This window comes from Ipomoea triloba, chromosome 4, assembly GCF_003576645.1.
Source record: "Ipomoea triloba cultivar NCNSP0323 chromosome 4, ASM357664v1".
NCBI classification, from domain to species: domain Eukaryota; kingdom Viridiplantae; phylum Streptophyta; class Magnoliopsida; order Solanales; family Convolvulaceae; genus Ipomoea; species Ipomoea triloba.
This window is the reverse complement of record NC_044919.1, coordinates 18,517,168-18,538,905: the sequence shown is the minus strand read 5'-3', so window position 1 is coordinate 18,538,905 and position 21,738 is coordinate 18,517,168. Positions and strand designations below refer to the sequence as shown.

At 37.6% G+C, this 21,738-nt stretch overlaps 1 protein-coding gene across 1 annotated transcript; it reads left to right on the top strand.

Moving 5' to 3' along the window:
* The first annotated feature begins 1,539 nt into the window (after positions 1-1,539).
* LOC116015922 lies at positions 1,540-3,072 on the top strand. The gene has a single exon (XM_031256090.1). The coding sequence runs from the start codon at positions 1,540-1,542 to the stop codon at positions 3,070-3,072; it is 1,533 nt and encodes a 510-aa protein (XP_031111950.1).
* The last annotated feature ends 18,666 nt before the right edge of the window (positions 3,073-21,738 follow it).

The following is a 21,738-nucleotide window of genomic DNA, read 5'->3' as shown; positions in this document are numbered from 1 at the left end:
GAAAATTAGTTTTCCCTTTCTTAGTTTTTCATTTGGAGAGCTTTCTCCATTTTTCTTAGTTTTTTAGATTAGATCAATCTCTATTGTAGCAAGACAACAAGCTTGGATTGAAGATCTTCTTCTCTCTAGGTGATTTCTATTTCATTTCTATAATTTTAGCTATCTTGTTCTTGGATTAAATTAGTCATTCCTTTTTACATACTTACAAATCTCTTTACTTTACTACTCTCTTGCACTCAAAACCAACCAAATGAACAACTCTTCTCACTCACAAATCCACCCTTCACCATACTTGAATCCTATGCATGACCCAATCAAGTAAACTCCCGAACACTTGACACACCTCCACGTCCCTCCTTCGAGACCGACACTCGGGGAGTCACAGACTTTCCGTTTTAACATACAAATATCTTTTGACGAATCAACCACCACCCAAACACTGCTTCTTCACGATGCATTTTTTCTCAATTTTGGTCCAGCAGGCCAAATTGCCGGCCAAAATTGGCCAAAAAAAATTAAACCAACTTTTATCCTTAATTGACAAGGGTAAAATAGTCTTTTCTTGTTTTTATTATTTGGTCTTTGACTGTATCTGAATTGACCAAAGTCAATTGCCCTAATTTCGCCAAATCTATTCAAACCTAATTGACAAGGATGAGAAACAATCACGGAGGGAGAGAAAATCAGAAGAAGAGAAAATCGAAGAAATAACTGACAGAAGTTAGGAAACTTGGTCGCCATCAACTGCCTTTGTAGTAGCCATTCGAATGGCTATGTCGTCCTTTGCTGGACAAATGGGTATTGCGGTTAAACATCTCCAAGCAAGTAAGTAATTCATTTATTCTTCATAATACACTAAATTTGGCATCTTTCACAGTTATAATTCCATTTTGTCCTTTTTGATTGTATATGTTGTGTGTCTATAGTATTAAGTTCATTAGCATTACATCCGTGAATGTGTAGGCTTCTGCTGTATATATAGTGAGAATTTTTAATGTGGGGACCAATTTTAGAGTAAAGATACTTGTTGATAATAGTACTAGTGGGGACCAATGATTTTATACTTCTGAAGTTCTAATGATATGGTTTAGGGTAAAGTACTAAAGTATTGTTGTGGGGACCAACTTGTTGATAACTGTGTTGTGCTCTATGTATATGCTTAAAAATAACACAATTCAATGTGAGACCCTTATGCTTAGCTTTTTGTTGATAGGCCATGTGCATATGTTGGACTTATACAATGTTCTTACTTTTTGGGTGCTTTACAGGGGATGAATTTGTCCCAATGGACATATTTCTTTATCATAATGGAATAATAAGTAAGCAAACTAAATTTAAGTATATGGGGGTGATGTAGAAATTTATGAAAGTGTGCCAGCTAAGGAAGTATGCATACAATTCTTCCAGGATAAGGTAAAAGATCTAGGCTATTCTCAAATAGGAGCATACATTTATGACTTTGCAAATGGTAGGTTGAACTTACTTCAAACAGATAATGATGTTCAGAAAGCTTTAAGTAATGGAGTGAAAGCTGGTTAAATGTTGGAGATTTGGGTTGATACTATGGATGCCAATGATTTTATTGAGGTAGAAGTTAAGGTAGATGAACCTGAAGGTCAATGGGAAAGTGAGGTGGAGATTGAGGTTCAACCTTTGAATAAGGATAAGGAGTGTGATGTTGGAGATTCAATGGAATGTGACAGTGTTAAAACAGAACATCAAGTAGTGAAACCAAATGATATTGATGCCATTAACTTCTCTGATGATGCTTTACTAATGGAATCTGACAGTGATGGTGATAGTAAATGGCCTATTTTTAGAGCTGCCACTGACATGAATGATCCTGAATTTACATTAGGCATGACATTTGCAACCAAACAAGAGTTTAGAGAAGCAGTTCAGAGTTATGGTTTCAAAAATGGGAAAGATATTAGAACTCCTAGAAATGACAAGGAGAGGGTTGTAGTTGAGTGTTCACAGCATGGTTGCCCTTGGAGAATAGGGTTGAGGAAAGTGGTTAACTCACATTATTGGAGGATTCTAAACATGGTTGATGTGCATGAGGCTTGTACTTGGGCTTGGGAGAATTCCATGGTAAAAGCAAGTGTGATTGCTAAGAGGTGGGCCAAGGAATTAAAAAACCATCCAGACTGGATGATGAAAAAATTCAAGGATGCAGTGTGCAGTAAAGAGGGGTTCTATGTAAGTGACCAACAAGCCTATAGGGCTATTTGGAAGGCAAAGAAACAAAGAGTTGGTGATGATGAAGACAACTTCAAGAGGATTTGGAGTTATTGTGCTGAATTGTCAAGGACAAACCCTAAGACTAGTTATGTAGTGAAGACTAGTGATTTAATTGCTGAAAATGGGCAGAATAGATTCTTGAGAATGTACATATGTTGGGAACCTAGCAAACAAGGATTCAAACACTATAGGCCTTTAATAGGTGTGGGTAGATGTCACTTGAGATGTGCAACAGGTGGGAAGATGCTGACTATTGTGTCTGTTGATGCTAATGATAGCATTTTTCCACTTGCATATGCTATTGTTGAAGGAGAGAAGAAGGAGTCTTGGTCTTGGTTTCTACAATTACTGAAGGAGGATTTGGAGATAACAGAGGATAATGAGAAAGGATTTTGTTTCATAAGTGATAAATATAAGGGTTTAATCCCTGCATTTGTGGATGTCCTACCTACTGTGGAGCACAGATTCTGTGTTAGCAACTTACATGCTAATATGAAGGTAGCAGGGTTTCAAGGTAATGCATTAAAAGATGCTTTATGGGCTTGTGCCAGGGCAACAACTTTGAATTCCTACAATGACTATTTAAGGAAACTTAGGGCATTAGATGAAGATACATATCAGTGGTTAGGTGATAAGTCTCCTAATGAATGGTCTAGATCTCACTTCTCAACACACAACCACTTTGACATGTTGGTGAATAACATATGTGAGTCTTTTAATTCATCCTCACTTGTGGCTAGGGACAAGCCTATTATAGAATGTCTTGAAACCATAAGGAAGATGCTAATGAGTACATTCTTTGAAAAGAGACAAAAGGCAGCTGGTTAGAAGACGCAGATATGCCCAACAATTGTTGGAAAGTCGAAGAAAGCTGAGAAAGAGGCAGCAGGTTATTTGGCAACTCAGTGTGATTTCTTTAAGTTTGAAGTGGGTCAGTTGTATGGGGACCAAGAGGAGGTGGATTTGGAAAGGAAAACTTGTTCCTGCAGGAAGTGGGATTTGTCTGGGGTGCCTTGCAAGCATGGAGTTTGTGCAATATGGAAAAAGTATGGAAAGGTGTCTTTGTTTGATTTTGTCCATCCATGTTACTCAAAAGAGAGTTATTTGAAGATATATAGTTGCTCCATTAACCCTATGGCAGGCCCTTCTGAGTGGCCAGTGACTACCAGAACACCCCCTCTGCCACCTATCTATTCTGCCAAAGTGGGGAGGCCTAAGAAGCTTAGAACTAGATCTGCTGGTGAGGTTGAGCCACCCCTGAGTCAAGATGGGATGACTGTTTCAAGAAGACACATCCAATTGCATTGTGGGATTTGCAGACAACCTAGACATAACTCAAGAAAATGTCCATCAAATCCAAATCAAAAGGTCATAAGCTTTCTTAAAATTGTAATGTTCCATTTGCTTTGTTTTAAAATTGTAACTTACAGTTTTCTATTGTTTCAGTTGAAGCCAAAGAAAAGAGTAATTTATACAACTAAATAGATCCCTATTCACATTTCTAGCCAGCAACAAGCAGATGTACTTGGTGAAGGTACTTCTAGCCACCATGATCATGAACAAGAATATGGGCAACAGCAGCAAGAGGAGGTTGTAGTTGAAGCTACTGGACAACAGCAGGAGGTTATTGGTGGAGTTGGAGTTGGGCAGCAGCAGCAAGAAGATGTTGTACTTGAAGGTACTGGGCAGCAACAACAGGATAAAGTTAGAGTAGGAGGTCCAAAGAAAAGGCAATCCAACCGCAAGAAGCCATACTATACCAGGAGCAAGACAACTCTGAAGTCCAAATTCTTTGGCAATAATGATGACCCTATCAACATTGACTGAATGAAGCTTAGAAGGATGTGAATGTGTTTGGAATGTAGTCAATTTTTGTGAATGTTTTGTTATTAGGAATAGAATGTGAATGTTTTTAGAATGGTTTTGACCCTAGGAGCATAATGTACAATTGACAATAGATTCTTTAATGTTATGTTGTGACACCCCAACCTCACATAGGCTGAGATAGATAAAACTTAACACAACAGCTGCCTATCTCAACCAACAAACGTAACATAGCGGAAGCGAATTAAAACTTAAGGGCGTCATGCCACATCTAGGTATAAACACAGCCTAGATGCACAGGCTAAACATAAGAACGAACTAAACTGTCATATATATAAACCAGAATAAATCCTCAAACATAATCCATAGTTATCCAAAAGTACCGAAAAGACTAATCAAGAGTATATAATAATATCTCAAGGCACACAGGCCCAAAACCAAAGTCTAAACAAGGTAAACTAAGTCTACGCATCCTCAGATAGAGAAACTCTAGCGCGCTCTCGCATAGACTACTCCATACCTGGAAAACACGCAAAGAACCATTAGCAAAAGAATGCTAAGCAACCACCATTCACACCCGCAAGGAGATATAGATATACATACGCTTATAAATAGGTTTACACACCCATATAGAATATAAACACCAACAGACTGTTCAATAGTTCAAAACGGATACTCAACAACAATAAGCTGAACAAAGCATAACCAAAACTAATTCGAATAAAGCCAAAGTTCAACGATGAAAGCATAAGACAACAACGAGCCATAACCAAGATACCAACTAAACACAAGTATAAGGAACAATCAATCATAATCGAGAACAACAAGGTATCAACCGAATAAACAAAGACTCACAACCAAAGAACCGAAAGAAACTTCCCACACCAACCACCAAACTTCACACCAACCATCATACCGAACCCAGCCCCAAATCAGAAGCCAAGTACACAGGGGTAAAATCCAAATCACAGGGACCGAAGTCCAATCACAGGGGTGAATCGACCCAATCACGGGGGGAATGAACCCAATCACGGGGTAATGAACCCAATCACAGGGGTAATGAACCCGAATACCAACAATAGTAGCACAACTAGTTCACCCAACAAACTCCAATGATACCAACAACCAACATCACATACTCATACTCCAACATCATCCCAAAACAACCAAACAAAGTGTTCATCTCATCTATGAACACAAACAAACTCCCAGGTAAATGAATATCAAGAATCAATAGACCAAGAGTACAAAAGGGAAACTAAAGACATGAATAAATCTCCAAGACAAGGTAGTAAATACCCAACAAAAGGCATGGATAAATACTCCAAAGAAATGGTAAAATACTCCACAAAACAATCCAACAATAATCAGAAACAAAGGAGAAACAACAGACAACAACATCACAAAGCAGCCTCTGGGAGCAGATTCCCAGAGAACTTGCGGAACACACTGACGGAACACCGTCTTCCGCCGCACTCCTCCGCAGGAAGGAGGCGGACTGCCTCAACGGAACACCACTCTCCGTTCAACCCAACCGCCTTGGCCTTGCGGAACTCCCCGGCGGGTTACATTGTGCCGCCGAGGACCTCCGCAAGGTCAACTCCAACCCCAGTTCCAGAACATCAACAGCAGACACGAAAGAGGTATTTCCAGAGAGCAAAATCAGACCCAATACACCAACATTTCATCCAATTTAGAGGCCAAAGACATGGAAATCCAAACCATCAATGATCATACAACACTAATCAAAAGATCAAGATGAAATCCAACAAATAGATCCAACAAAATAGGCTAATCACAAAGAATTTTCAGGATTTCCAACACCAAGAACATCATATAGAATAGGAGTGAATAAAAATAGTTTTGATGGACATAGTGGTTACCTCAAGAGCTTTTTCCTAATCCAACAAGCCTCAAGCAAGCTCACAAAGCCCCACCTTCTTGATGATCATCTTTTACCCAAAGAACCCCAAAAGAGCATTTATAAGAATATGCAAAAAGACTAACCAAACCACAAAATGCAAGGTAGATTCTAGGCTAGATGCACTTACCCACTCCTAGACAAGCATAAAAGAGCAATCTTGACTTGGAAACTTGTAGGGAAATGAAGATCAATTTTGGATGCAAAAATGGTGAAAATGGCGTGAGAGTGTAGGGAGGGAGGAAGAGGAGTGAAAGCTTTTAGGGTATTTTGATCATCAAAATATATACTAAGAATACATACAATATTTAGGGTGTAAGACTTTAATATGAGATGGGCTTAAGTACATATTATAATGGCTTACAAGAATTAAATATATGTCCAAGACTAGTAAGTTGGGCTAAATGAATTCACCCCTTACAATTAATTATAAGAATTAGAATAAGGAAGCCCATAAAATTGTCTTAGGAACAATATATATATACATTATATAATATAAGATCAATAAGTTGGGCTTGTAGGAATATTTAATTGCAAAGATTGTAAGGATCCAAATTGAATAAAATCCCTTACAAGAATAAATTCAATTAGTTGGGCTCTTGATTAGAATAATTAAATTAGGCTCAAGGAATATATATATATGTATATATATTAAATTGAAAGAATTAGCCCAATTGGAATTAATTAAATTACCCAAGGAATTAATTATCGGTAGTAAGGCTTGAACGAATTTTCGGGGTGTTACATATGTTTTTTTGCAACTGGCAGTAATGTAATGGTTTTTACAACTGGTAGTACTGTAATTGTTTTTGCTTAATAAATGAAAAGGATCAGTTCATTGCCATTGAATAGTTGTGTTCATACAAAACCTTGCCATTTCTTAAATTACAAAGGATCACTTCAATACAAAATCTAGCCATTTCAAGGATAACTGTTCATTCAATATTACTACAAAGATTACAATCACAAAGGATATATAAGTGTTCATTTCAAGCACAATATTTACTACCAACAAAACCTACAAAGATTACAATCAATATTCCTACAATCTTATTTAAACACTTTGCCCTCTCCTGGTTCTTATCACCTTGAAGCTTCATATTCAACACCCTTATCTCTTCATCTTGTCTATTTATGCGTTTTAGCAATCCCAGAATTATTCGCTTCGAACGGGAACACATTGGAGGATCATACCAATCCACAAATCCACACCCCACCCGACTCTGTTTTATGCATTTCCAAAACCAACAAACAAAATTAGATTCTCCAAATCAATACATTAATCCAAACCCTAACAAAAATAAAAGATACTTACAATACCAGCAGAGCATAGCCAAAATCTACGGCCTGGATTCTCATTCGTCCATGAAGTTCGAATCTTCAATTGGTGACCACATTTATAGTGGATAATGGGAAACCTTTCCCCAAATTGGTAGAATTCGTTACCATTATTCGAAGAAGAAGAGAAATTACTCATACCCACGTGGTTGATGGAGAACGGTGCTCGAAATCGTAGAAATTATTCGCGTTTCTGCCGTCCAATTTGTGTTCTTCGCTTCGCGTGGATGAAATTGGATGAAATAGGGCGTAGCAACAAAAGTTATATTCCCTTTCCCAAATCCAACCAGCAACAACAGTCAAAGACCAAATAATAAAAGCATGAAAAGACTATTTTACCCCTGTCAATTAAGGATAAAAGTTGGTTTAATTTTTTCCGGCTACTTTTGGCCGGCTGGACCAAAATTGAGAAAAAATGCATAGTCATGGTACGCAATTAACATTTTTGAAAGTCACGGATAGTTATTAACACTACTACAATAGTCATTGGACCAAAATGGCAATTTTCTCAATTAATTTAATATTGGGTAGTTTTGGACTTTTAAAGGCTAGCACTTTTTGGCCCAAACCAGACTATATAAATAGTCTTACCCTTTTCCTTAAAGAGTAAGAAGTGAAAGAGAGATTTTAAACTAGAAAATAGCTTTTTTTCACGTAAAATCACTCTGTACGGTTTTGGATTTGCATATGTCAAATCACACTTCAATGGTAAAACATTCAAACTCCTTTAACCGTAGAATCTTAGAAAAAGTGATTGATGTTTCCGCTGCGCATGTATGAAATTTTCTAACAATGGCATCAAGAGCCATGTTTTTCCTAATGATTTTATGTTTAGATTAATATGTATTTTTTTTTGTTTTTGATATAAAAATCTTGGGTTAATTAAATAATATAATAATGTGATTATTATATTGTTTTTCTATTATTAAGTTGGTGATGTGTAGTTAGCGGTGGATGGAAAGTATGAGTGGAGAATGAAGATTCTCCCGGATGTCGTTCTCAAAGGATGACAAGTTGGAGTTAATTAAGTGCAATGCTTTCAAATGGAGAGTTCAACAAGAGATAACTAGGTGCTAAGAGAACTTGTGTAAGCATGTGAAAACAAGAGCGCAATCGTAAGGAACAAAGCATGAAAGTAAAGAAAAGCAATTAACAAAGCAATTAAAATGGGGAGTTGGATTCAATCACTAGATCTTATGCATGCATTAGGCTATGGTGGACTTGATAGGATGCAAATCATGTCTAGACTTAAGGGAGAAAAAGGCATCATCACCAAGTTGCGTAGAACTTGGACTCCTAATTCCTCATTCGGCTAGGGCATTTTATCAAACGCTTGGTCTACCACTCTTTCCTGACCTAGTCCTCTCAGATCGTAGGCCGGGAATGTGTATAAGTAAGACTACATGGAAGAACAATCTCTTGTCACTACCACTCTCTCAAACTCCTCACTCATCCTAGCCCGCAATGAGCAAGAATCAATACTCAATCATCCCATGGAAGCACAATCATCCACGCAAAAGCGTTTAATACATAACTGCAAGAATCCCATGTATTCAACAATGGAAGATCAAGCATGCACAACATCTAGATCATTAAATCCAACTTCTAGGGATTCTAACTACAAATCATGATGAAATTGAATAGCAATTGCAAGAGATCAATTTAGCGTAAATGGAAATGGAATGTAAAATGAAGGAGAAGATGATTACCAAATTTGAGCCTTCAATTACAATCATCAACATTCACTAATGGAAATTGTAACTAGTTGCTCTCCTAGATTAGAGAGAGAGAAAACCTAATCTAAAGCTCTTGAATGTAAAGTGAAATCTGAAACTAAACTAGCTCTAAGTTCTAAGATGTCTACAAAATATCTAACCTAGCTTAAATAGCCTTCCCTCCAATGTACTCCCTCCAATTTCGCGTTAATTCCTGTCCACGATCCCATCCACGAACGTGGATTGGGTCGTGGACAGGATCACTTATTCTGTACGCGCTCTCATCCACGATCGTGGATAAAGTCATGGAGCTTTCTGTTTCCCATCCACGATCCAACCCACGATCGTGGATCCTTCCTTGCCAGGCTCTATTTGTGTGCTTCTTCCTTGGTTGCTCCCGGTCAAGTCCATATGTCTTTCTTTAGTTCAAAACCTTCAAAACCACTAACGTGCAAGATATGATAGTTCTTTGTAACATGTTAGCACATCTAAGCAATTACAACCATTAAATCAACCACAAAGGATAGCAATTGAGCATAAATTGACCCCATAAAGACCCTTATATAATAGTAGGTGCCAAAGATACTCCATTGACAACTCAACCAATCAAATAGCCAATAAAAAATGAATGGGAAAGAGAACGGAAAGGGTGAAATCCCTCATCCTATCTAACAAGGGTGTTAACCATGCGCCATACAACTCAAGGAATATTCAAAGGAAGCAAAAACTCCTTATGGATCAAATTAAGCTTCGGGAGACACACTTTTCACACCATTTTGCCAAGCATGGAATCGAATTGGGTTCACCTTCTATTTTGCAAGGGCCTTCAAGCTGATCTCACTAGTGGGAACGATGTATACATGATGAAAGTCTCTTTGCGTACCCTTCTCAAAAGATTGTGTGTTTGGGGTTGCCCCGGGGTGTTATCGTCTCACAAGGAAGTCAAAGTGGAGGCCTTACTAAACTTTTAGTTAATGGAATGCATGGTGCACAATTGAATTGCCAAGTTATGAACACACATTAAACTCAAGTCGTTGTTGAAGTTTGACAAACAAATTTAAACAATCAAATGAATTAATTCAATAAAAAAAACTAGGGAATGAATTGTGTGCAATCATGATAGTTCTTCATGCGACATTTGGACGAGAGAATTGGCTTGTGAGGTTGGTTATTCTCGGGTGATTAGCTAATACTTTTCTCCATTTAGTCTACTAAGAACTCTCAAGCTTTGGAGTGCCTTTAAGCAACCAAGACTCATAGAGTCATTTTCACAAACACATTGCCTACATCACCTACCTAACAATTAGGAAATCACAATTGATTAGACCTTACAATAAGGCTGGCAATATCTTGCCTAGCTTATTGCCTTGGATCATTCAAGAGTTGGCCAATACTCAAAGAATGCATACAATTCATCAATCATGAACAAGAACAAGCAATCCAACTCACACAATCCAATCTCCACAATAGGAATTATAGATCTACACTTAGCACCATGATCTTTCACAATTCAATCCCTATTAGAGATTTACCTACTCATATTTGCAATTGAAAACAACAAGATCTAAAATCATAAATTGGAATTGAAATAGGGATCTAAAATTGAAACAATACTAAAGATAGAAATATTGATTACCTAATCAAGATCAAGGTAGAATCCAAATCAATGCTTGAAAGTATATTGTCTTGACAAAGAGTGAAATCAAATGAACTAGTCTCTCTCTACAAGTTAGGATTTTGCTTTCCCTTCTCTCTACAATTCTCTAAGTGATAAAAGTGTAATAAAATCTTCCTCTTTAACTTTCTCTAAAATTTCCTTAAATAGCTTCCCCAAACTTGCCCTTGGCATTTAATTTCCGAGGTGGCTCGTCCACGCATGGTCCACGCGTGGACCAGTGGCGTGGATCGTCTCTAGACTTTCTCCACACCGTGTTCCACGCGTGCAGTAGCCAGTCTGAGCCTTCGGTCTTTTTTCCTTCGCTTCATTTCACTCACGAAATTTATCATGCTTCGTGTTTGCATCTCCAAAACCTACAAAACCATTCCAAGTGTGCCAAGTATAGAGCTTGCACTAGATTTACACATTAGAGCTTAGAAATGCCATAAATAGTTCACAAATGACACCAAATCATTCCTAAATTACCCCAACTTAGACCCTTAAACTAGTTATCTTTGGCGCTTATCAACACACCTTAACCAATCCATCCAACCAAACGCATATAAGTAAAGTGAGGGTCCGGCATAAGCCTCTCCCCGCCAATGGCTTAGGCGGGCTCTCTTTCTTCAATTACAATGTTCAACATTCACCAATGGAAATTGTAGCTAGTTGCTCCTAGGTTAGAGAGAGAAAAAACCTAATGTAAAGCTCTTGAATGTAAAGTGAAATGTGAAACTAAACTAGCTCTAAGTTTTAAGATGTCTACAAAATATCTAACCTAGCTTAAATAGCCTTCGCTCCAATGCACTCCCTCCAATTTCGCGTTGATTCCCGTCCACGATCCCTTCCTCACGAATGTGGATTGGGTTGTGGACAGGATCACTTATTTTATCCGCGCTCCCATCCACGATTGTGGATCAAGTTATAGAGCCTTTTGTTTCCCATCCACGATCGTGCATCCTTCATTGCCAGGCTTCGTTTGTGTGCTTCTTCTTTGGTTGCTCCCGGTCAAGTCCATATGCCTTTCCTTAGCCCAAAACCTTTCAAACGAAGATATGCTAGAGCTTTGTAACATGTTAGCACATCTAAGCAATTACTACCATAAATCAACCACAAAGGATACAATTGAGCATAAATTGATCCCATAAAGACCCTTATATATTGTCTTTGGCACTTATCATGAGTATATGAGATATATTTATTTTTTTAAAATGAAAAATATGTTTTACCTAACTTTAATTTTAGGACTTTTTCTTATGAAGACTACCATATCAACCTCTGCGTTTTTTTTTTGGCAACCTCTGCGACTTTTTTCGTTCGTATTACTCATCTTCATTCGTCTTCTCGTTTTCGATCAACGATCGATCCAAAGAAGATGACATGGAGAAGAAGGCTAGCTTGGAAAAGTCGGTTGGTCAATCAGTGAGCCGCCATTATCGTGGATACGACAGTCTAGTGGAAGACGTCAAGGCGCAGTCGTAGGACACCGAATAGAGACAGGAGACGCGGCGATAGTCGTAGTTGTTCTTCTGCTCACGACTGGAAAATGCGTTGCTGGGTGCAGTTGTGGTTGTTTACTATTGTTTATGGTACTGGTACGATAGGTTGGCCGGAGTCGCCGTCCACAGCCGAAAGTACGTTGGCAAACAGTGTTGACGATGCTGATGCTGTTGCAGGAAAATATGAGACGACCGGGATTTAGTTTTGGTTAAGCTGTGTTTTTACGCATAGGAAAATAATATTATGGTAATATTATAGTATTAATATATTATATATGATAATTAGAATTATATTACCAAATTAAATATTAGCTATTTTTTTGGTGATAATAATTGTTATTGTATTTGAAAATTTTTATATATGATAATTAGAATTATATTACCAAATTAAATATTAGATATTTTTGGTGATATTAATTATCATCATATTTGAAAAAATTTTATATTGATAATTGGAAATTAATTACTACTGATTAAATATAAGATATTTTTTTGTAGTATTAATTATTATCATAATGATTATTTTCTATATTTAAAAATTAATATTTTGAAATATTAGATGATAATATATTATTGTTACCATTTCAAATATGATTTTTATGGTAGTAATAATTATATTGTTATAATCTTGAAATATTTATTTTCTCCTTAAATAGTGATTTTTTATGTGATAATTGAATGCTATTTAGGTAACTTTCCATGATTATAATATTTTAGATTTTAGATTAAAGTGTTTAATTTAAAATAATATTATAATAGTAATTAATTGATTACATACAAATTAAATTTTGAAATTAATTAATTAATGAAAAGTTTTGATTTTTTATATGGAAATTGGTTTCCATATAAAGTGTATTGTAGATTGATCCAAATTTTTATGATATAATTGGATTATATCTTATAAAGCCACAAATTAATGCATTAATTATTCTATGCTATGAATGGATTTTCCTAGCATGTCGATTTGGTCATGGATTTAGGACCCCTTGAATGAATGTGATTTATTTTGGGTTTTACATCATTTTTGGTGATTATAATTAAAATTGGGGTCTACGTGTCTCTTATCTATTATTGTAATGTAAATCCCTTCCCCGAAGTATGTATCGCATTTATGGTAGATAGGAAATGTAGTACAAAGATCCCGAAAACTTCAAGAGTTGAAGACCCGAAGACTTTAAGAGTTAAAGACTCGAAGGCTATGTATGATGGAAGCTTACATGTAATAGATAGGATTTAATTTTTCACTATTCACTGTGCACGGTCAAAATTAGCTGGCTCAATTTTGACCATTTAGAACTCCATAACCGATATCGGGTTTACTTTTCATGCACTTTATGTGTGTGTGTGTGAAATTGTTGCATGAGTAAAGTGAAACATAATATTTAAAATTCTTTCCTATATTAAATATTAAGTTGTAAACAGTTAGGCCTCAAGAGTTGAGACTACCTAATCGTGACTCTCCACCCTCGTAAGAAATCAAATGTTTTTCTAGCACGGTGTCGGCTATGCCAACATAGGGGCAACATGTTGGTTTAAAATATTTTGATTTTCTTATTTTAAACGTGTGATGTTGTAACACTTAGAAATTTTACTTTTCAAGAAACTCCTAAAGGTGAGAAAAGTTGAAGTTCAACTCTACTTGTTACCAGGATGGTGAGTTTGACTTAATCGAGTCCATTGGGCTAAAATGCCCCTTAAGATGAGGTCCAATGGGCCATGGAGCTCAAGATAATAAAATCGAATCATACATGAGATGTATTGGCAAGAGTTGATCACTTATAAATTTTTCAAATTCCAAGATGCCCATTAAGGTGAGGGTTGAGATAAATTTGTAAGATCTCGATTACCCATTACAAATCTTCCAACGGGATTTCCGTTTCTTGCTTGGAAAGTGCATGATTCGAAAAATTTAGTGGGAGGTACTATTTGATTGAATATTCGAAAATCAAATAGTTTAATAAAGAATCATGTCTAATAATTCATGTTATTTTCTGCATTTTATTTTGAAATGGCTTTAAATCCTTTGTCAAAAATGCTCAAAGAAAACACACTTATTGGACCAAATTTCAGTAATTGGCTTTGGAATTTGAGAATCGTTCTCAATCTGGAAAAGATCGATTATGTTTTGTTCCAAGATCCTTCACTGATTGGTATCATACCAGATAATGCTGATATTGATAAGCTTGTTGTTCATAATGCTGAGATTGCAAGCGTTTGATAAGTGAAAGGACGATGATCTGAGGGCTAAGAGTTATATCATCACCTCTATGACCAATGAGTTACAACGTCAACTTGAAAAGATGTCTGTCGCAAAGTCTATGGTTAATCACCTACAAGAGTTGTACGGTGAGCACTGTAGGATTGCACATTATGAGGTTACTAAGGCCTTATTTCGGGCAAAACTACAAGAGGGAGGAAATATAGGAGATCATGCCCTAAATCTGTAAGTGCAAAAGATGTTACTTTCTAAGGTTGATTTGATGACATTTTGTGCGAAGATTGGATCACTTGTACATGATTTGTGAATAATAAGCGATGAAATGTGATTATGCATTGCAAAGCCTTCTAATTTGTGCATTATAGTGTTTTTGGTGATTTATGGACAAAAAGAGTGGCAAAGGAGTTGAAAACGAGATACATTTGGAAGACCATATGGAAGAAGTAGAGAAGTAATCCAGAGTCGTGATCGTGACACGGGCATGGCCAGAAGCTCACGACGCTGCCATAATCGTGATCGCGACTAGAATGCATGAGTGAACTCCAACCACGATCGTGGCAGTAATGTGACTGGAGGCGCGACTAATTTTGCCGTGATTTTTCTTCTTTAAATATTAGATTTTTCAGACTTTTCTGCGAAGAAGAACTCTTGGAGACTTTTGAAATTTTCATATTTAGCAATTTGGACTTTCTCTCTCTAGAATTTTGCTCTCAAATTCCCTCAATTCTCAAGAAGAATGAGAAGATTCTAGTCCAAAGGAGTGACAACTTTGAAGATTAGAGCTTATTCTTCTCCAATTTGATACTTGTAACCCTATTGAGTTGAAGATTGGTAATTAATTTCCTTTTAATCTTTTAATTCTCATTATTTTCATGATGTTATTCTTTAATTTGATGTTGTTACAATTCAAGATCATGTATAGCTAAATTTCTAGGGCTAGGATTGTTTACGTGCTGCAATGTGGTTACGTGTGATTTAAACCTAATTGATGGAGTGTGTTGATGAAGATTGTATGCATTTCTTGTTGTGGATGATGATTTGCATTGTGTTCTTGAAGTAGGGCCCGACTTTATGAATAATCTCGGAATCCTAGGCTTAAGCAAGAGATTGCTAAGCCTAGGTTAGCCTTATAGTCCTACCACATTTCCCATCCTAGATCAGAGAGGGCATAACCCAGGAAGGAGTGTAGGCTAGGTGTTCGATAATTTGCCTCATAGAGATTATGGACACTCGGGTGTCATATTGATCTATGATAGGTGACAAAAGCAGTGTTTGGGTGGTGGTTGATTCGTCAAAAGATATTTATGTTAAAACGGAATGTCTGTGACTCCCCGAGTGTCGGTCTCGAAGGAGGGACGTGGAGGTGTGTCAAACATTCGGGAGTTTACTTGATTGGATCATGCATAGGATTCGAGTGAGGTGAAGAATGGATTTGTGAGTGAGAGTAGTTCATTTGGTTGGTTTGAGTGCAAGAGAGTAGTAAAGTAAAGATGATTTTAGAAATATGTAAAAGGGGTAGGGATTGGATAGTGTTCATGAATATTGTATAGTGGTGTCTAAGGTCAAGGATTAGGATTGCTAGGATATGGTCTATTCAAGAGTGTGTTGTCTTAGTTCTTTTCCACCTTGTGTACTAAGGCTTCTTTGACTTAGGAGTGCCTTCAAGCATCCAAAGTTCTAAGAGGAATTTTATCAAACACTTAAGCTACACACTATCCTACTATTCTTAAGAAGTCCATAGGAACTTTGATTGTGTAAAGCTTCAAATCCTAACTCTAATCGAAGACATGAAAGAGTCAAGAGCTCAATCTCTCATCTAGATTGGCCAAACCCAAACAAGATCTCATCAAAACAACAATCAAGAGACAAGAATAGATAATCCATCAACACAAACTCATAGATCCAAGATATAGAGATAAGATCATCACACAAACAATATTCAATCATACAATCCAAATCCCTAGACTAAATTAGCTACTCATGATATGAAATGAAAGCAAAAGCTGATTTAATCCAAGAATAAGATAGCTAAAATTATAGAAATGAAATAGATATCACCTAGAGAGAAGAAGGTCTTCAATCCAAGCTAGTTGTCTTCTACAATGGAGATTGATCTAATTTAAAAACTAAGAAAAATGGAGAAAGCTCTCCAAAGGAAAAACTAAGAAAAGGGAAAACTAAAATTCTGGAATCCTCCTTTGGAAATTCATCAAAGGGGTTTAAATAGTCTCCGAAATGACAACCCTAGCTGAAATTCGCGCATCACGTCTCCACGCCTCTCACACGCGTGTGAGCGTGCGTGGGAGGTTGCTGGAAAGTTTCCACGCTTGCTCACACGCGTGTGGCTTCCCAGTTTGGTCCTCCGGTGCTCCGTTCTTGCTTGGTTTGCTCTTTAAGCTCATCTTTTGGTCCTATTTGCTCCCGGGGCTCCTGTTTTACTTCTTTTAGACTAAAAATAGCTTTCGTGCGTTAGTTTAGTGATTTTCAAGCATTTACGCACATAATTTACCAAGTAAGGATGCTATAGACGCGATAAAACACCCTAAAATGTGCCTGAAATAAGGATATCTCGGAGTCTTATCAATAGGCTGTAGAGACCAAAAATTGGCTATGACATTAGCAAACCACTCCTCTTGAAATCACAAACCTCATGTATACACACTCTTATCCTATACACTAATACACATTGCAACGTAAGAACAATCCAAGGTCTTTTTCATTACTTGTTGCTTACTTTAGAAATCACTCGCTTGCTTTCTTACTTTGTGTACTCAATACCCTTGCACGATAAGCTTGAATTCCACTTACCACAACTTCTTAAGGCTTCCAAATTTACCATTCCTTTGAGTACGACACTCGGGGATTTGATCTCTGTTTTATCCTTTCCCTACACATCCACCAACTCACTCTCTTATACACAAAAATCGCGCACTAGCTAAAAGTCATGTGGTATCGGCTGGCTACAAATACAGATGGTAAAAAAAGAAAAAAGAAAAAAAGGGAAAAAAGTAGAAGGCATACGGAGGCCCAAAGTACATTGACTAAAAGCCAGGTGGTAGGTCTGACTACGAAGGCGAATGACAAAAAAAAAAAAAAAAAAATCAAAGGCATAAGGAGGCCTAGAGTACACTAGCTGAAAGCCAGGTGGTTCGGGCTGGCTACGAAGGTGAATAACAAAAATCAAAGCCATAAGGAGGCCTAGAATACGTGCACTAGCTGAAAGTTAGGTGATATAGGCTGGCTACAAAGGCGGATGGTGAAAAAGATTGAAAGAAATGTCGAAGGCATAAATAGGTGCAAAATACACTAGCTAAAAGTCATGTGGTACGAGCTGGCTACGAAAGCAAAGGGTATACAGCATAAAATTTTCATAAAGCCCACATGTAGGGAATGCGGCAAAACAAATCTTCTTTCTTTTTCTTGCAAGGAATGCATTGGAGGTTGATAAGCACCAAGAATGGTACTTAAAAAGGGTCTAAAATGGATTAGAAGTGTAACGTTTTGCCATTCGATCATAACAATTGCGTGCATTTTAGCTCAGATGTGATTAAAATCTTCTAACATCAATTCTAGGAAGAGTTTTTAGATATTTTACAGGTTGGAGAGGGATTTGAGGCTAAAATAGAGCAAAAGACAAACGGAGCCGCAATGCAGTATCGTTCTACGCAGCCTCACACGCGTGTGGCTGGGCGTGGAATCTTTCCAGTAACCATCCACGCCTACCACCAGGCGTGGTGGCATGCGTGGTCGGGCCAAGGGCCATTTTGGAAAGTTTGTTCCCTTTTGTCACCTATATAAATCCCTTTTGCCCTAAACCTAAGGGGGATACAAATTTTAGAGGAGGATAGATGTGAAAATTGTAGAGGGTTTTCTCCCCTCTTGGGGGAAAATTCCTTTTCTTCTAGGTTAGATTAGATCCAAGGGCAAGGAGGAAGATTGGAATTTCAAGAACAAAAGTGTAAAGATCCCCTTCTTGAGGGTGGTAACTATTCTCTCCAATTCTTAATCTAATATTTGTTTCTTTGAGATTTCCTTTCTTTTTCTTGTTTCTTTAGCATGTTAGAGTAGATTAGATAGGGGATTGGTGGCCCCAAAGTTAATCTATGTGGATGCTTGATATTATTGCTAGTAGAATTGTGAGTTTCTTGATTGTTGGATGATGAACTTGTGTGGATGATGTTCTTCAAGCTTTGTGCCTATTGTGGCCACATTAGGTAGCAAACCCAAAGGAAGTGAGTGAGTGCGCGATAGCAGCCATTCACGAGTCTAACTCACCCACATCTCCGCTCTTAGTCCGAAAGGACGAGATCCGAGAGGAGTAGTAGACAAAGTGTTCGATGAAATGCCCCAACCGAATGAGGATGTGGGAGTCCAAAGTGTGACGCCACTTGGTGAAGTGCCACGAACTCCCTAGTCTATTCCACATCTTTTGCTCGCAAGCCTATCCAAAGATAGACCACATAGAGAAGCCTAAAGCCCCAATCTCCGGCATTTCATTTATTTTACACAACCCCTATCAACCTTTCTACCTTCTTACAAATTAATCCTACCCTTAGCAAATCCCGTAACTCTTTCTTTTCAACCTCTCAAATGCCAAGACACTAATTCGGTTCCTATTCGCCATCCTTGAGAGACACGACACTCGGGGAGTTTTGACTCTTCGTTTTAACACCCTTCACATCCACTCACACCGTACACACAACCATCAAAATGGTGTCGTTGCCGGGGATGGCAAACGGTTCTTGAATTGTGTTAACATCTTTGAAGTAGAATTTTAAGAATTCTTGAATTGCTTTCTTTCTTTTTGTTTGTTTTATCTTTCTATTTTTGCTTATTTCGTTGAGAAAGTGAGTATACTATCTTTGAATATCTTGCTACTCTCTTGCAACTACTTTTAGTTGCGAAATATTTGTTGTTTGTTAAGCTTGCGCAGGAAATTTTCTACTACTAACCAATTGAACCTTAGAAATGAGTGCTTATCCGTATTCCCATGGTTACCCATACCATGGAAGACCATACACAAGAAACATTCCACCTCAAACCTATGAACAACACCCACAGTACTATCCAAATCCTTATTTATACCCACCATCCCAATATACATACCCACCTTGCCCGAGCACTTTCACTTATCCTATCTACGAACCATATCCTTATGCTACATCCTCTATGCTTAATTATGAGAGAATTGAGAAACCTACATACCAAAATGGAGAGGAATCCCTTAGTTCAATAGCGGAGAGTATTAACAACCGACTTATTCAAGTCATGAAGGGGATTGATCCGAGTTGTGAATCGACATTAGAGGCCATAACTCCTACTACCGTTAAACCTCCATTTCATTATTACCCTCCATCAAACTATCAACCTGAGAAACATTGTTATTCTCATTCTTACACCAATGCTAGCTATTCACCCCCACCACAACAACATGATAAATATTTCTATGAAGCACCACCTTTTGCTCAAAATTTCACCGGTCAATGACGAAATCCAAATCTTGAAAGAAAAGGTAGAAATGTTCATACAAATGGCCAAGGAAGATACCATCAATCTAAGAAACAAAATCAGAAGCGAAATGAAGAAGAATCTTGTCGCTCTTCGTGAGGAAGGACTTCCACTGGATGAAATCGAGACCAGAATGCTGTCAATGTTGGAGGAACTCATGAGGAGAATGCTACCAATGGTTGACAATCCTGTCACAAATGACCACCCGACAATGGAAACCAACCGGCGAGAGAATGACAAGATGGAAAAGACGATTAATGATGATGAGGTGAGTGTCAAAGAATGCACAGAACTTGAGACCTCGGTACTCCAAGAAGTTTCGACTCTTGAGTTGAACACGCAACAATGGGGAGAGATTGATAGTGAAGACGAGGATAATATTGAGATCATGTGGGACGAAGAAAACCCCGCACAAGGTAAAACTCTCACTCCAACTCTAATTGAAAATTCTTATGATATTTGTGAGGATGATTCATTTACGATTTATAATGATAATCTTGATAAAGTTTCCTTTTGCTCATGGGAGTGTGATTCCTTAAAATTTTGCGATGATTTGGGGAGTGAGGATGATATCAATTCTTTTTATTCTTATGAAAGTGAGTTCTGCGAATTTGATGATTCGGGAGAGGATGTAGAAACTTCACGTGAGATAGACAACAGTGAGTGTGTTCACTAGGAAGTTTTTAAGGATAAATTTTTTAGGGAAGGAATCCATAACAAGAAGGGAGAAGAGAGGCATGCTATCCTTAAACAACTTAGGGTAGTACCCCGTACTTATTTATCAATACATTATGCTTTCCCCTTCTTTGCGTTTGAATCTGTGTGCCTTGAAGGATAGGCCACACTACGTCCGGCCAGGTGACGTAAAACCATGGCGCACTTGGGAGGCAGTCCCAATGTTATCTTACATTTCCTTAAGTTTTTCTTATTATCTATAGTCTACTTTTTTTTATCGTTATTTCAATAATGTTTCTATAACCTCGGTTAAGCTAACAAGTATAGATCATCAACCCGAGAGTTACAAATTGCCCGCAATCGATCGACAATCATCATCATTAGCAAAGGAAGGAAGGAAAATTGAGGTAAAATTTTGCACATCACGCCTTCCACGCCTGCTACCACGCGTGTAAGCAGGCGTGGAACTTTTCCAATAAGCTGCCACGCCACTCACACGCGTGTGAGCAGGCGTGGAAAGGAACCAGTGAGCTCCCACGCCTACCACCACGCGTCGTGACGTGCGTGGACGGGCACCAGATTTTCGCGGAATTTTCGCGCGAAGTAGTTTAAAACCCTTCTCTACCCCATTTCTTCACCACCACAAGCTAAAGTCTCCCTCAAGCTGAAAACACACAACTCTAAAGCATTTCCTTCCAAGTTTTTCAACTTCTCTTGATCTTCCTAAGTCATTTCCAAGGTAAGAACATATTCTCTTTTGCTATTACTTGTTTGAATGAAGAACTTACTCTCCTTGAAGCATATCTCCATGGGTTTTTCTTGTTTAAGATTTTTCTTGAGATATATTGTTGTGAAATGACTTGTTAGACTTGTAATAGACCTACATTGCTTCTATATACTAGAAATTCCATGTTTTACCATCTCTTTGTGACTAGATCTTGAAATTGTATGATTTGGGCATTCTCTTGTCATAATGAGATCCATGATGATATAGTGAGCATGGTGGGCAAAGTTTGCAACTTTCCTACTCTCTAGGCATTACATTGTTATATCTAACTTGTTATTTGGTCCAATTTTAACTTTCATGTTTTCTCCATTTTTCAACCTCAAGTTAGTCCTAAGGAAGAAGATGAAGTTGA